At 41.7% G+C, this 16,726-nt stretch overlaps 1 protein-coding gene across 1 annotated transcript in view; it reads right to left on the bottom strand.

Moving 5' to 3' along the window:
* Positions 1–16,726, bottom strand: part of CDH23 (cadherin related 23) — a 1,839,731-nt gene that overhangs the window by 957,289 nt on the left and 865,716 nt on the right. The window contains exon 9 of the mRNA XM_069753216.1: positions 4,989–5,067. Coding sequence (XP_069609317.1) covers positions 4,989–5,067 — 79 coding nt within the window. The remainder of the gene's footprint in view (positions 1–4,988; positions 5,068–16,726) is intronic.

Raw genomic sequence — 16,726 nt, 5'->3', positions numbered from 1 at the left:
TGTGTTAACATCAGCAGCAGCAGAAGCAGCAGCCACAGCAGGCACATAATTCACACTAAAGATATCACAGAGTGCAGTTACTTGACATTAATGCATCACACTAAGAAATGCTATTTCACGTAGTCTGTACAGTCTGCGATTGGGATGTAAATGTCCTTGGAGATCCATGACTTGTTCATCTTGATGAAAGTTAGGTGGTCTGCACTTTCAGGGGACACCCGGTTGCGTTTATCTGTCAGGATATCACCAGCAGCACTGAAGACACGTTCTGAGAGAACGCTGGCTGCCGGGCACGATTAAACCTTCAAGGCGTGTGAGGTGAGCTCAGACGACTCATCTATTTTGGAAAATCAAAATGTGAAAGGACCTTAACCCACCCTGATGGTATTCATATTCGGTTCTATATACACCTGCACCATCCTCTGCATTCGTTCACCATGTGTTAAACTTGGACTCTGTTGTGCTGGTGCACGAGCTGGTCTAAAAATGTGTGAAAGGACTCACAGAAATTGGTTCTTCCACTTACAGTACTGCAGCTAATGTTTTGGCATTGACGAATTGATGTGCAGGAGGTTGGAAGTCTAGAGCTGCGATGCGAACTGTGTGCTTCACTGATATCTTGGGGAAAAGCTCAGTTAAGGTTGTGTAAAAGCGTGATCCGATACTCCAGCATTCGCTGGTCCCTTTCCAGGGTGGGAAGCATCTGGCAAAATTTGGTTTTATAGCGTGGGTCTAAAAGAGTGGCAACCCAGTAATCAGCAGTATTCCAAATCATAAGTATATGGGGATCATGTTGCAGATAGTGCAGTAAGAAGGAACTCATATGTCGGGCTCTACCATGAGGTCCATTGGCTGGGTAACAATTATGATGTTTTTCACCATCCCCTCCTACCAACCATGAACAACAGAGAGGTGAGGATTATTCCCTTTATTTGACAGTTGCTCGCTCATCTCTTCTTCCTCCTCCATTTGTTCCTCGGATCTTGCACCTTCCATAACATTTTTGTCTATTATTACCAGCTTTCCTTGACCACAGTAAACCACCCTCCCTTGGTATCTGCCTGTGTGATGACAGTCTGGAACTTAGAGACTGTGTTATCCCTTCTGCATCCTTCTCTGCTTCGTCCTCTTCTTCTGAGACCACATCTCCTCCTGCAGTCATTTCAAAGTCTGCTCCAGCATATAGATGACCAAAATAGTGATGCTGATGATGGCGTCGTCAAAGCTAACCATCTTAGTAGCCCTTTTGAAACTGTGCAGAAGGGTCAAGAGGTCCTTAATCTATGCCCACTCCGTAAACGTGATATGCGCCATATCCGTACTATGTTGGCCCAGGCTATACGAAATTACATACTGCGTCAGGGCTCATTGCTGCTGCCACAGTCATTGCAACATTTGCAGAGTGGAATTTCACTGTGTTGGCACATCGTATCGCATATCAACCTGTTAACTGACATGGACAAATACCTCTGTTTTGATGCAAGTTGATGACCAAAGGGGTGTGAATGGTGAAAATAAGCACACAGCTTACGTGCTTTCCGGAGGAGCTCAACCAGGCCAGGATAGTGGTGAAGAAACTGCTATACCACCAGGTTGAGAACTTGAGCCATGCAAGGCATGTGTGTGAGCTTGCTTCATTGTAGGGCCACCACCAGGTTTGCACCGTCATCGGACACTGCCTTCCCTGGATGCAGGTTCAGCGAAGACAGCCATTGATCAAACTCAGGTTGGAGAGCTGTCCACAACTCTTCAACTGTATGACTGCAATGTCCAAGGCATACCAATTTTAACACTGCCTGATTGTGGGGAGCCCTGGCTGTGCAGTATGGAGGTGGTGGTGATTCGATCTGCATTGTTGGGATCTGTGTCCCATTAAGGCAGAGGTTGAGGGCACAGGTGGAGCCCATAGAGGAGATAGAGGAGTAGGCAGAAGCAGTGGAGGAAGTGTTAAATGTAGGAGGTTTGTCATGCAAGCCTTGAGGATTCCAAGACTTGTGGAACAGCACCTGCCTCCACAGCTACTAAAGTCCCCCAGTTCTCAGTCAGTGAGATGTAACGCCCTTGTCCATGCTTACTCGTCCCAAGTGTCTGTGGTGAAATGCACCCTGGCAGACAAATATTTAGTCAAGGAATGGATGATGTTGTCTGCAACATGCTGGTGTAGCGCAGGCACAGCTTTCTATGAAAAGAAATGGCAACGGCCATTAGTTTCAGAAACCGTCTGCATCTACAAGGCGGAAAGGCAGCATTTCCGTGGCCAACAGATTGGAGATGGTAGAGTTCAACCTCTTAGCTTTTTCATGCATAGGAGGAAACAATCTTTTATGTGACCACAACTGTGGTTCCATGGGCTGGCTACAGTGCTGAGAGAGGGTGGAGTACGGTGAACCAGAAAAACTGCTGAACCATGAGAGAGGTGCAGGCGGATATGATACGGTGGATTGTGAAAGTTATGGTGTGCTCATTCTCTGAGATGGGTCTAAAACAGCAGGCATGTCCACATCAATTACAGCTGACGGTGGGTTCTCAGTCAGCGTGACTAGAGTGGGTAAAGAACCTGAGTTTCTGCGGCCGAAGACCTGTATCTCAATAGTTGGCACGGTAACAGAGGAGGAAGAAGCAGCAGATGCGATTGATGAGGCATCTGATGTTGTTGTGGTCCGCAGTCAGTGGACTGCAGGTTATCAAAAGGTAGGACATTTTTAACATATCACAATTACTATATGTGCACGTTATTGGCATGAAGCAGAAGATTCTATGCAAAAATGTACTTAAAGTGAACCCGTCCCCAGGTTATTGCCGCCTAAACTAAGAGCAGCATGATGTAGGGACAGAAATCTGCATTTCATTGATGTGTGACTTGCTGGGCTGCTTGGTGCAGTTTTGATAAAATCTCTGTTTTATAAGCAGAATATTATTACTATATGACTAGTAAAGTGTCATGATCCAGACTGGGTTTTGAGTCCTGTCTTCCCTTTTCCCGGTCTGATCATGGCAGGGGTTAACTTTTCTCAGCCTCAGTCTGGTCTCAGATTTGCTATTTATCCCTGCTGTGTCCTGCAGATCATGTCAGTTATAGTTTCTGCCTAGTGCTGCTGTAGCTGACTCTGATTGCTCTGATTTGTCCTGCTGCGATTGCTGTCTGAACCTGTGTCTCCGTTTTCCCCTGTTCCTGTCTTGACTCAGTGTTTCCCTTTAGTGTGCTGACTCCCTGGTTTGACTCGGATTGCATCCTCACCTGTTTCTGTCTTTTGGCTTATCCGCTTCTATTACTGCCCCCCTGGCTCATCTCTGAACACGAGTTTGCTTATGCCTTTGGTACTGCCCTACAGTCTAGGATTTGACCCGGCTTGTTTTGACTTTTCTGCTGCTACCTGTGGTAGCCTCACTGCTGCACTACAGATTAGCTCTGTTTAGGTGCAGACATGCTTCCTTTCTATTGCCATATAGTGAAGCCTGCACCTACCTGCATTGCAGCAGCATGACATAAATATAAACTTGCTCTCTATAACCACTCCCCCACCAATAATTTCTGTCTATGCACAGTGTACACAGGAAGCTGTTACTCAGTAGTGTGGGTGGGATTATACAGAGCTCAGCATTAGAAATTAGCATCAGAAAATATTGCATACCACTCGGACCATTGTTAATCTATGGGGCAGCTCACATCACTGTTTTTTTTCTCGGGCGTATTGTACGTGAGAGTGAAATCGCAGCATGCTGCCTTTTTACGTGTATACCGGCCGAGTCTCGCCAATGCAAGTCTGTGGATGTGAGAAAAAAATCGGACATCACAAGGACCATCAGTGTGACTTGCGAGAAATACGCACACATTTTCCTCATTTCAGCCTACTGAGCCATTAAATTCAATGGGGAAAAGCAGTGGGAAATGTAAAGCCATACGCATGTCATACGCATGTCATACGGATACACAGATGCGAGGAAATTGCATCATCGCATTGCAAACGGATTACACACGGATGACCATACGGAGAACACTTGTGTGACTCTCGGCCGAGAGAATCGGACCGATATTTCCAACGGTAAGTGTGATGTCGGCCTTGGAGAACTGCTAGATCTGCAGTAATAAATCAGCAATTTTATCAAAATTGCAACAAGCAGCCCAAGTGAATCACGGTCTCTGCCTCTACATCATGCTGCTCTCATATTGGGTAGCACAAATACGATAACAGATTCCCTTTAATGTTCCCTTTTATTTCTAGCTAATGAACATATATATGCAGTAAAAATCCAATATCCTTCATTCTCATTTAAAATTTCAACTTTGTATCAAAGTGCAAAATCAATACAAGAAATATCATTACTAAAGATGTACAAGGAAAATGTACCCATTATGTGGATTCAAGACTAGCGATCGGCAGACCGGTGGAAGTCCGGTACTTTTTAGAAAGTTCAGTTTGGGTACCAGAACAGTACCCGACCTTCCACCAGAACCCAAATCCCAAAATATGGTTACCTGACTGGTAATAACTCTCTATTTCTCTCTCTATTCAGAACGTCAAATCATATAAATTGCAATAACAGGTGAAAATTTGTATAATTAAGACTTACAATTTCAAGAGATTGAGCCAGTTCTACGGCATCTTAGGAATGAATATTGAACAGGTTCTCCACTCAAATGATAAATGGGCCAGTGAGGAGCCATGCTGTGAAAGCAATGCAATGACACATACTCCTCCCATACTCCCAATTCCAGCGCTGCTGGTAGAAGTAATGTCACTGACCACCGGGGACCTGACTGCTAATTGGTCATTATTGAGCCTCCCGGTAATCAGCGACCGCAATCAGATTGAGGGATAAATGGGTTATGGTAATAAAATTCTAAAAATAAGGGTAATGGGATATTTATCTATGTTGCAATGTAAGAGAAGAGTAACTGTGTACATATACTTATTTGTGGCAATAAAATAGATCTATACACTGACCAGCTTTATACAATTACAGTTGACAGCAAATTTTCGACATACCTGAAACGATGGTGTAACCAATTCCCCTAGGACGCCCCCTGTCTTGATCAATTGCTGTTATCATACGGATTGTTGTCCCCTTTAGAAAGAAAACAATAAAACATTGAACAGTAAGTAACCATATTCTTAAAATCAATGAGCATTTCCTCAGTAGATATCTAGCGCTTCTCCCAGTCTGTCTTTACATCTCTCAGTTCTACACAAATAAGTAAATAAGTCGCATTTGATCACAAACTTGAAATTTTACTTCTATTATTTAGTTGTCAGTAATTTGTAGATTGCAGTACACTTGGCTACCAACTAGACAGTATGGTGCTTCCAATTCTGGTGTTCCTTATTTTTCTGTTTCTCTTTTGGATCTGATAACATCTGTTGTTAATAATTATAAAGGGTTAGAATCACAGATTTCCACAGGTAACAACTCCCAGCCTATGTTACCAGCTGTACATTAGATTACCAGACTGCTAAAGCTTTTTTTTTTACAAGACTATTATCGGACAAGACATGAGATCACACCAGGAACAATGTTCGTCAATGGAGCCATGCACATGTCCGAGTGTTAATGTGGCTGCTCTGTTATGTAGTTACAATAAAAGGCGTTTTGTCACTGAGGGAATAATAAATTGGAGTAATCTTTTTTACATAAAATGTTGCTGAATACCGTTAGTACTTATTCCACAAACTACACCATGAGGGAAGCAAAATGTCAATTAATGCATTGCTCCAAACACTTATTTGTGCTTCTCCTTCGCTTTCCTAGCTTTACACAGAGCTGCGAAAAGCACATTTAGATTTTTTTTCCCCCAGCAGAGAAAATGTCACGCTTAGAATTTGCATGCATAATCATAGGGATGGCAGGAAGGACAGGAGTCTTCAGTCACTTTGATCCAGAGCTATAGTTCATCACACGCTCAATTGAAAGGTCAGTTTAATTCATTTTCAGAAACAAATACCGGTAGTTAACCTGGCAATTATGCAACATCTTATAATTTTGCTTCCAGTATCTAAAAAATGATTAAGCATGCTAATAAATAAATATTATTAAATATATATACATTTAATGACCACTTTATGAATGCAAGAATGCGATATGCATACTCCAGGCAAGAATCGGACTAGACTGTTTATGGAACGATCAATGTAAGTGTATTGTAAGAGGCCGGAAACAGTCCAGTCGGAATGTAGCCCAGAGTATACATATCGCAGACTTGCAGACCAAGAGAATAATATCAGAGAATCCTCACAGCACGCATCAATAAAAGTTACAAATACAGTTTATATTTTAGTAACTAACTAATTAGCACTTGGTTGTCTGCGTGCTGTGAGTATTCTCTGGTGTCAGTGCCGTGAGTGGGTGGTCATGTGACCACAAGTATTCGATTTGTATACTTCCTGCCACAGTTGAACTAGATGTGTCCATCTTCACTAAACGCACTGGCATTGAATGAGCCAGTGCGCTTCTGGACCGCATGTACTGTATGTGTATTTCATACTTGTGGTGACAAGTCTGTAGTCACTGACATACAGTGAGTGACTACAGACTTACTTTAGACTGAACAAACCCTTTACCTGTTTTCATCTTCATGATAGGGCAAAATTATACAATTCTAACCATTGTCAATTTTTTAGGTAATAACTCTGGAATGCTTCAACAGACCCTACTGATTCTGAGACTGTTTATTCATGACATATTGTAAGTCATGACACTGGTAAATTTTCTTCATTAAGACTTGCGTTTTTATGTGAAAAAATCAGAAAATTGGGGAAAATTTTCAAAATTTAGCAATTAAATTTTTTAAAATGTTATGCCCTTAAACCAGAGTTATGTCACACAAAATAGTTAATAAATAACATTTCCCACATGTCTACTTTACATCAGCACAATTTTTGAAACATATTTTTTTTTTGTTAGGAAGTTAGGAGGGTTAAAATTTGACCAGTGATTTCTAATTTTTACCCCAAAATTTTACAAAACCCTTTTTTGAGGGCCCACTTCACAGTTGAAGTGACTTTGAGGGGCCAATATGACAGAAAATACCCACAATTGACACCATTCTAAAAACCGAGCCCCACAAAGTGCTCAAAACCACATTCAAGAAGTTTATTAACTCTTCAGGTGCTTCACAGGAATTTTTGAAACGTGGAAGTAAAAAATGAACATTTAACTTTTTTCACAAAAATTTTACTGTAGACCCAAATTTCTTTATTTTCACAAAGGTAACCAGAAAAAATGCACCCTAAAATTTGTAATGCAATTCATCCTTCACACATGGATATCCTATATATGGGGGTAAAAGTACTGTTTGGGTGCACGGCGGGGGTGGAGGGGAAGGAGCACCGTTTTACTTTTTCAAAACAAAATTGGCTGGAATCGAGAGCAGACGCCATGGTGTGTTTGAAGAGCCCCTGATTTCCGAAACAGTGGAAACCTCCCACATGTGACCCAATTTTGAAAACTAGACCTCTCCAGGACCTTATCTAGATGTTTGGTGAGCACCATGACCGCCCAGGTGCTTCGCAAAAATTTATGGAGTTGAACTGTGAAAACAAAAAATCAAATTTTTTCCACAAAAATTATTTTTGGCCCCATATTTTTTATTTTCACAAAGGTAACAAGAGAAAATTGATGCCAAACAGTTGTGCAATTTTTCCTGAGTACGCCTCAACCTCATATATGGAGGAAAAGTAATTTTTGGTCACACAGTAGGGCTCGGAAGGGAAGCAGCATCTTTTGACTTTTTGTCTGGAAACACTATCAGACGTCATGTTCATTTGGATAGCCCTTGATGTGCCTAAACAATGAAAACACCCCAAGTGGCACCATTTTGGAAACTAGACCCCTCAAGGAATGTACAGTTGAAAACAGAAGTTTACATACATTCTATAAAAAGACACATATGTATGTTTTCTTAATATCTGACATGAAATAAGAATAAACCTTTCCGGTTTTAGGTCAATTAAGATTACCATAATTATTATTATTTGTGAAATGCCAGAATAAGAGAGAGTAAGAATGTTTTAAGACATTTTTTTAAAACTTACTGCAAAGTCAAAAGTTTACATGCACTAAGATTACTAGGCCATTAAACAATTCTGGACTCCCCAGTGACCATATGATGATGTCATGTGTTTGGAAGCTTCTGATGTTTTTGGCAACATCTAAGTGTGCAGTGTGTCACACTGCAGTGTGTCTTCAAGAAAATTGCACCGGAAAGCGCGGACTGCGCAGGCGCCGATTCCGGCAGCAGGAGGACCAAGAAAGTGGCGGCAGAAAGGAATCAGGTGGCGTAAGTAACAAATTGCTGTGGCATGAATTGCCACAGCATCATCAGGGCGCAATCATGTCCACAGTGTCCCCAAGTCCGGGTTACGGATCATAAATGTCCCACTGCTCCTGGCAGTCCGTGCTTTCCGGCGCCATTTTTTTTTTCCTGACACTGGCTATAATGTAACGCTAGGTGCGTCGTGCCTGCGCAGTCTATAAAGGCTTCGGACAGAGTGACGCTCCCAGCGTTATATTATAGATATATATCTACTATATAAAGCTGAATGTGTGTATGTGTGTGTGTGTGTGTATGTGTGTATGTCCGGGATTGCCATCTGCACCGTCGCAGCTACAGCCACAAAATTTTGCACAGTCACATGTCTGGACCCCGAGAGCGTCATAGGCTATATTGTGAGGCGAAATTTTAACCCCACGCGTTCCAATTTACAAAACAATTTTGCCCCTATCTACATAATGGGGAAAAAAGTGAAAGGAAAAGTGTTGGAGGCGTCGCAGCTACAGCCACAAAATTTTGCACAGTCACACGTCTGGACCCCGAGAGCGTCATAGGCTATATTGTGAGGCAAAATTTTAACCCCGCGCGTTCCAATTCACCAAACAATTTTGCCCCTATCTACATAACGGGGAAAAAAGTGAAAGGAAAAATGTTGGAGGCGTCACAGCTACAGCAACAAAATTTTGCACAGTCACACGTCTGGACCCTGAGAGCGTCATAGGCTATGTTGTGAGGTGAAATTTTAACCCCGCGCTTTCCAATTCACCAAGCAATTTTGCCCCTATCTACATAATGGGGAAAAAGTGAATTTGAATTGAAAAGTGTTGGAGGCGTCGCAGCTACAGCCACAAAATTTTGCACAGTCACATGTCTGGACCCTGAGAGCGTCATAGGTTACATTGTGAGGTGAAATTTTAACCCCGCGCTTTCCAATTCACCAAACAATTTTGCCCCTATCTACATAATGGGGAAAGCGTGAAATGAAAAGTATTGGAGGCGTCGCAGCTACAGCCACAAAATGTTGCACAGTCACACGTCTGGACCCTGAGAGTGTCATAGGCTATGTTGTGAGGTGAAATTTTAACTCTGCGCTTTCCAATTCACCAAACTATTTTTCCCCTATCTACATAATGGGGAAAAGTGAAAGGAAAAGTGTTGGAGGCAAATTGACAGCTGCCAGATGTGAACAAGGGGGACTTAAAGAATGAGAGCGATGGCGCAAAAGAGTATATACCGTACAGTTGCTAAGGTGGGGCCCCGACATGAGATACTCACCACACACGGGGATATGAACACACACACAAAATGTGCCACAAACTCCCACGTGCTTAAACACATATACCACCCTCACCACACATTTCACCACACATACACCAACCTCGCCACATAAAAGTCGAAACACAAAAGTCACCGCTCAAAACTCGCCACGCGCAAAACTCGCCACATGCAAAAACTAGGCTCACGCAAAACTCGCCACAAGTGCAAAAATCACCTCATGGAAAACTCGCCACACGCAAAACTTGCACATGCGGAAAAATTGCCACATGCACAAAATTTGCAACACATGCAAAAGTTACCTCACACAAAACTTGCACATACTCAAAAGGCACCACACATAAAACTCGCCACGCACAAAACTCGCCACGCGCAAAACTTGCTGCACACAACTTGCTACACTAACCTGTCACATACAACTCGACACACAAAAAGTTGCTACACGCATGTTGCCACACAAAACTCATCTCACAAAAGTCGCTACATGCATGTCGCCACACACAACTCAACACACAACTTGACAAACGAAACTCGTCCTAAAACACACACAAGTCTGGTATTATCCTTCAAAAATAAAAATCTGATTAATAAGCAGACAAACTATAAGAGCAACAAATGTACCATATAGGAAATACGGCAGCTGTCAGTCACATGTCCTGTCTATTATGTGTATGTGTGAGCTAATATATACTGCCAGGGGGGAGGGCTTCCTGTTGGCTGGGGATTTATCAGGCTGCAAATTTATCTTACAAATACTGAGGTAAAAATACTGAGCAAATAATGTGTGAACGAGGTCTAATACAGGAGGAGATGACACACAGGTATATACTATATACAGGGGAGATGACACACAGGTATATACTATATACAGGAGAGATGACACACAGGTATATACTTTATAGAGGAGGAGATGACACACAGGTATATACTATATACAGGAGCAGATTACCTACAGGTATATACTATACACAGGAGGAGATGACATACAGGTATATGCTATATATAGAAGATGACATACAGGTATATACTATATACAGGAGGAGATGACACACAGATATATACAATATACAGGGGAGATGACACACAGGTATTTACTATATACAGGAGGAGATGACATACAGGTATATACTATATATAGAAGGAGATGACATACATGTATATACTGTATATAGGAGGAGATGACATACAGGTATATACTATATATAGGAGGAGATGACATACAGGTATATACTATATATAGGAGGAGATGACATACAGGTATATACTATATACAGGGGAGATGACATACAGCAGGTATATACTATATACAGGGGAGATGACATACAGGTATATACTATATACAGGAGATGACATACAGGTGTATACTATATATAAGGGAGATGACAAACATGTATATACTGAGGTGAAAATGAGAGGTGTGAGGTGAAAATGAAAAGGTGTGAGTGCAAAATGAGAGGAGTGAGGGAAAATAGTGGAGTGATCGGAAAATGACAGATGTGAGGTCGAAATGACAAGTGTTAGGGGGGAATGAGAGGAGTGAGGAAGAAAATGAGAGGTGTGAGGGAGAAAATGAGAGATGTGAGGGGGAAAATTAAAGAAGTGATTGGGAAAATGAGTGGCGTGATGGGAAAATAAGAGAAGTGACGTGCTATAACTAACCACAGATATTTACTATGCCCAGGCAACACCGGGCTCTTCAGCTAGTATAGATATATATATGTAAATATATATTATATTTTTAATCATTTTTATTTTGTGATTTTATTTTTAAATATTTTTACAACTTTACAATTTTTACATTTTTTTTACTTTTTTTCATACTTTGTTACTTAGTCCCACTAAGGGACTTTGACTTTCGGCACTCTAATTGCAGTTATAAACCATAGGAATGCAGGGGTGCTGCACTGAAACAAGTTAGTTAGATCATGGACTGTGCATGATCTAACTTGCTAGAGCCTGGTAACCTAAATGTCATCATGATGACATCGGGTTACCTTGGCAACGATCGGGTACCCACAAATACGTTGAGGGGTGCTGATAGGAAGGCAGAGGGGGCTCCCTCCCTCTGCCTGAATTCTAAATGGTAATTGCTATTGATTGCAATAGGGGGTTAATCTGCCAGGAGTGGTGCGGGCACCGCCCCTGGAAGTGAGTGCCATGTGTCAGCTGAGAGATTTGCTGAACAATCGTTGGCGATCGCCCTGACATATCCATATGTCCATATGTCCAAGGTTGGTGAAAAATCACCAACCTGGATGTATGACACGTCCAAGGTCATGAAGAGTATGAACTTACCTTGGCCACAATGCTTAAGTAAAAACACCTGTTGAAATATTTATCCACTGGTATATGAAAACCCAAAATGTGCCAAGAAAAACAATCTGAACAACATTCTTCCACCTTCACCAACCTTAAGTGTGATTGGTTGTAGTAATCTCATGCACTGTAATCCCGGCTGTAACCTATTAACAAAGACCAGGAAGAGTGGAAGACAGCTGGCGCTATGGCACTTGTCATTAAGAATAGCTGATTTCATTACTTTTGTATGGAACACTTTAGTCGAGGTTAAACTGCATTAATAGAAAACCCTTTTAAAGAAAATTTGACACCTCCAAAAAATGCTGTTTACCTACAGATATAAAGGTAATCTACAAGTAAATAACATTTACATCATGTCTGGCAGGCTGACTAGAATTGTGGGCTTGTATAAACTGCTACCGTTAGATCACCGTAAACCAAGTGCACAATTAGGTAAGTGAGTCATTTTTCTTCATATTTTCCAATTCCAAGCTGTATAAGCTTGAATGCTTATTGGATGACGCAGATCAGGTGATGTGTAGTTTTGTAATGAGGAAAGTGCGGCTTAAGTACACAACATCTTTTATCAAGGAGTGCAGAATTATTAAGCTTTTCCACAGGCAAAATGGCCCAAAAAAGATATTTAGCTGACTAAAAAGTTAAAAATTATTACAAGTCTTACAGAGGTTCACCACTCCTCTGTGGGTCATTTGCATTGTAGCTGTTCCATCCTGCATGCCCACATGTATATTTTTTCTCTCTGAACCCTGCTTATACAGGTACTATACAGATGATCAGGTTTTTAAATACATCAGATAGGGATTATATACATTAGATAGGACTGCTCTATTATGGGTATACCTTTGCGATTGGTGGAGCAGCTTAACATACATTTTTTTTGCAAAAAAAGTATTAACAAAATACCCTGTATTTTTTTCATTTTTTGACTAGCACTTGCTTATTTACTGTGACTTTTTACAACAGAGTATTTTTGACCTCTCTGTGCGTTTTTGTGTCTTCAAGTCTTACAGAGGGATGCAGCGCTCTAGAAATTGTTAAGATCTTGGGGCTTGATCACAGAACCATCAAAAGTTTGCTGCATAAAATGTGTTGAGAGAAAAAAGCACAATATCTGCCAGTGATAAGAGAAGAATGAAACTTGAAGTGACAAGGATGCCATTATCCTCCAGTTCTGTCATATTCCAGAACTGCAACCTCCATGCAATGTCCAGGAGAACAAGGTGCTCAGAGCCATGGCCGAGGTAACCTAACCACCACTGAATAAGACAAAGAAACTAAATTAAGAAATTAAGACTGGGTCAAGAAATAGCTGAAGACAGGTTTTTCAAAGGTTTTATAGAAAATGGGATGAGCTTGACTGGTTATGGACCAAATAGATGGGCCTCTATAATGGGCACAGACCTCCACTTCGACTCAGATGCCAATAAGCTGTAGGTGAGATAAGGTGCTTAGTGACATATGGAGACTAACAATAATCTACTCTCATAGAAAAAAAGAAATTGGGGTATAGAAATCTCTTCTCATTACAATTTAGAACAGAAATGTCAAGTCTAAAGTACAGAGTCAACATGGGAAGGTCTGGATGAAAATTTAAATAACTTTCTGAGCCATTGCCAAGTTGTTGTTCATTGCTTTGATCTCCCCAATAAAATGTTCAGAATATAGCTTTCATTCTTCATTCCAAAAGCTTTATCCATAAATCCCTGGTCAGTGACCTTTGTACAGTTCAGAGTTGCTGGATCTGGTATCTGCAAGAGATCTTGTAAATCAAGAATGTGATGGCTTTCTCCAAGCTTCCTATGCAATTGAGAAAAGTAATTATAGCCAAAAGAAGAGGCTTGGATGAATGGATAGAAGACAAGAGAGAATGATCAAGATTCAGGGTTCCTTCCTGAGAATTTATTGTACTTTAATTCACTGTTCCAGAAGGAGAGATATGAGCTTAAATCCTTCAAACAGACTATTTCTCTATTTAAAAGACTAGCTAAAGGTGTCGCTCTATCTGACAGCGTGCTGGTCACCTGTCAAACATAGGAGCGCAGTTTAGAATGATAAGTGGCAGATGACTGTGCTGTACATTTTAAATGAAAACAGTATCCAGCAAAAAGTGAATTCTCTACATCTACTGCCATGTCTGAAAGGAGTTATACTATCTCCAGTAAGCTATAGATAGCATTTCTACAGCTCTTTTCCGATCAGCAATGTAAAATCATTCAATGTAGAGAGAAGTGTAAATTAATCAAGCCAAGCAAAATAAGGTGAGTAAAGACCTTGGATCTAACTACATTATACCAGACAAATAGGTCCTCAAACTATAACAAGGATATCACTAGTAAGTTCATATCTTAATTTTCGCAAATGTGCATTACTGAACTCTTTTCACACGCAGTAGCTGAGATCAAATTGCTGCTCTTAACCATTTTGATGCTGCGGTCAATCTTTCACAGTAGCATTAGCGAAAGCTAATGGAATGCTTACCTCTGTGTACCGATGGTTTACCATGGTTTCCATCTTGGTAGTCCTGTGAAGCCTATTAATAGACTAAGTTAAGGCTGGAGTCACACACAACATGAGGGTATATTTAAAACACACGAGAATGGCAGAAATGTTGCCTGAACAGTCATCCATTTGTCATTCATGTGCAGTGCGAAGATGCAATCTTTTCACATGCAACCATCCGTGTGACATCCGTATGGCGAGATTTTCTCACCGGCTTTCAAAATGGACATATAATGGATCCTTGGGCTCAAATATTCGTGAAAAAAAAAAAAATATATATATATATATATGTCAGTGAGACACACACACATATATATATATCTTTATATTTCATACACAGCTAGATAGCAGAATAGCCGGTCATTCATTTGTAGGCTTTTGCTAAATCATTACAGAACTCGACAGGATATGAGTCCTGGATAACATACAGTAAACCATTGCATATCTGTTAGATTTTTATATGTCCCTCACTAATAATGTTGGTAGTGTGTGTGTGTAAAATTTTGGAACTGTTAGTGTTAAAGGATTATTTCATGGAAAAATCTGGCATGGGCACTCGCACAATTTTCTCCATCAGAGAGGGAAAGCCAGTGACTGAGAGCAGATATTAATAGCCTAGAGAGGGACCATGGTTATTGGACCCCCCCTGGCTAAAAAAATCTGCCCCAGCCACCCCAGAAAAGGTGCATCTGTAAGATGCGCCTATTCCGGCACTTAGTCTCTCTCTTCCCATTGCCCTGTGGCAGTGGCATATGGGGTAATAAGGGGTTAATGTCACCTTGCTATTGTAAGGTGACATTAAGCCAAATTAATAATGGAAAGGTGTCAATAAGACACCTATTCATTATTAATCCAATAGTATGAAAGGGTTAAAATACACACACACATTAAGAATAAAGTATTTTAATGAAATACTGAAACACAGAGGTTTAACATCTTTATTACACTCTCAATCCAAGCAAAGCCCTCGTTATTCTGTAAAAAAATCCAACATAAAAAAGCAACAATATCCCATACCTGTCCACCGTACAGTCAAGTCCCATAGCCGCTGCTGTGTGGGACAGGAAGCGCGTGCAGGAAGCAGCACAGATCCATTTCCTGCAGCTCCGCTCTGCTGCCATTATCTCTTGCAGGCAGTGGAGCTGCAGGGATTGCTCCCTGCCTGCCGCCCAGAAGGGCAATCTGGCCAGCCCCCCCCCCCCCAGAGCTCAGGGCTGGATAATCTGGCCAGATGCCCTCATTATTAGCTGCCCTACAGGGGCCCCTGGTGCAGTGCAGCTGCACTGGTGCACTGGTTCAACAGGCATTATGTCCACCCATGTATAGTACAATCGATTAGATGATTGCAGGATTATGGTGTCCTGGGAGCTGTTTTTCAGCATAATACAAGGCTGCATGTTGCTTGTGCTACTATGAGTAGCCTGCAGGATGTAAACATGCTACCATGGCTGCAGCATCTTTGGACTTGTCTCTCATGGAGTACACCTGTGACATAATTGCAAAGGAAGCTGCCTGCAGTGGGTTTTGATGATTACGTGCACAAATGCATTCAGCATAGCAGATAGCTATTAAAGGGAACCTGTCACCCCCCTGGTGTTTGTAACTAAAAGAGCCACCTTGTGCAGCCCTATTGCTGCGTTCTGACAAGGTGGCTCTTTCAGTTCGGGTCCATGGCGCTGCTGCGATAATCGCTTTTGAAATTTGTCCCTCATACCTGTGAAATCGTCCTAGGGCAGATCTTTCCCCCTAATCCAGATGGCTCACATCCGTCACTCATGGCCTCTGCGCTCCGGACGCTGCCTCCTCTTCCTTCAATAGCGGCCCCAACGCCTGCGCTGTTACTTTTTGTGGGGGCATGCGCAGTTGCGCTGCCCTTCAAACTTACAGTGCAGGCGCAGGGACACTACTGAAGGAAGAGGAGGCGGCGCCCGGCGCGCAGAGGCCATGAGTGACGGTTGTGAGGCATCTGGATTAGGGGGAAAGACATGCCCCCCGGATGATTTCACAGGTATGAGGGACAAATTTCAAAAGCGATCACAGCAGTGCCAGGGACCCGAACTAAAAGAGCCACCTTGTCAGAATGCAGCATTAGTGCAGCACAAGGTGGCTCTTTTAATTACAAACGCCAGGGGGGTGACAGGTTCCCTTTAATAACCTCAGACCACCATTAGTAATCTCTATGATAGCATGACAAGGTGTGTAAGTGCATGCATTTCTATGTGTGTCATTTATACTCAATACTGAATAAATCGAGATGTTTTGAATATTTTGCTTCCTTTTTTTCATAATTTGCACCTCATTAACGTGTCTATCAATTCTATGAGTTTCATAATTCCACTACTATTACATCCTAGTGCTGAAATT

Source organism: Ranitomeya imitator, chromosome 2, assembly GCF_032444005.1.
Source record: "Ranitomeya imitator isolate aRanImi1 chromosome 2, aRanImi1.pri, whole genome shotgun sequence".
NCBI lineage: Eukaryota > Metazoa > Chordata > Amphibia > Anura > Dendrobatidae > Ranitomeya > Ranitomeya imitator.
This window is presented reverse-complemented; position numbering and strand designations above follow the sequence as displayed.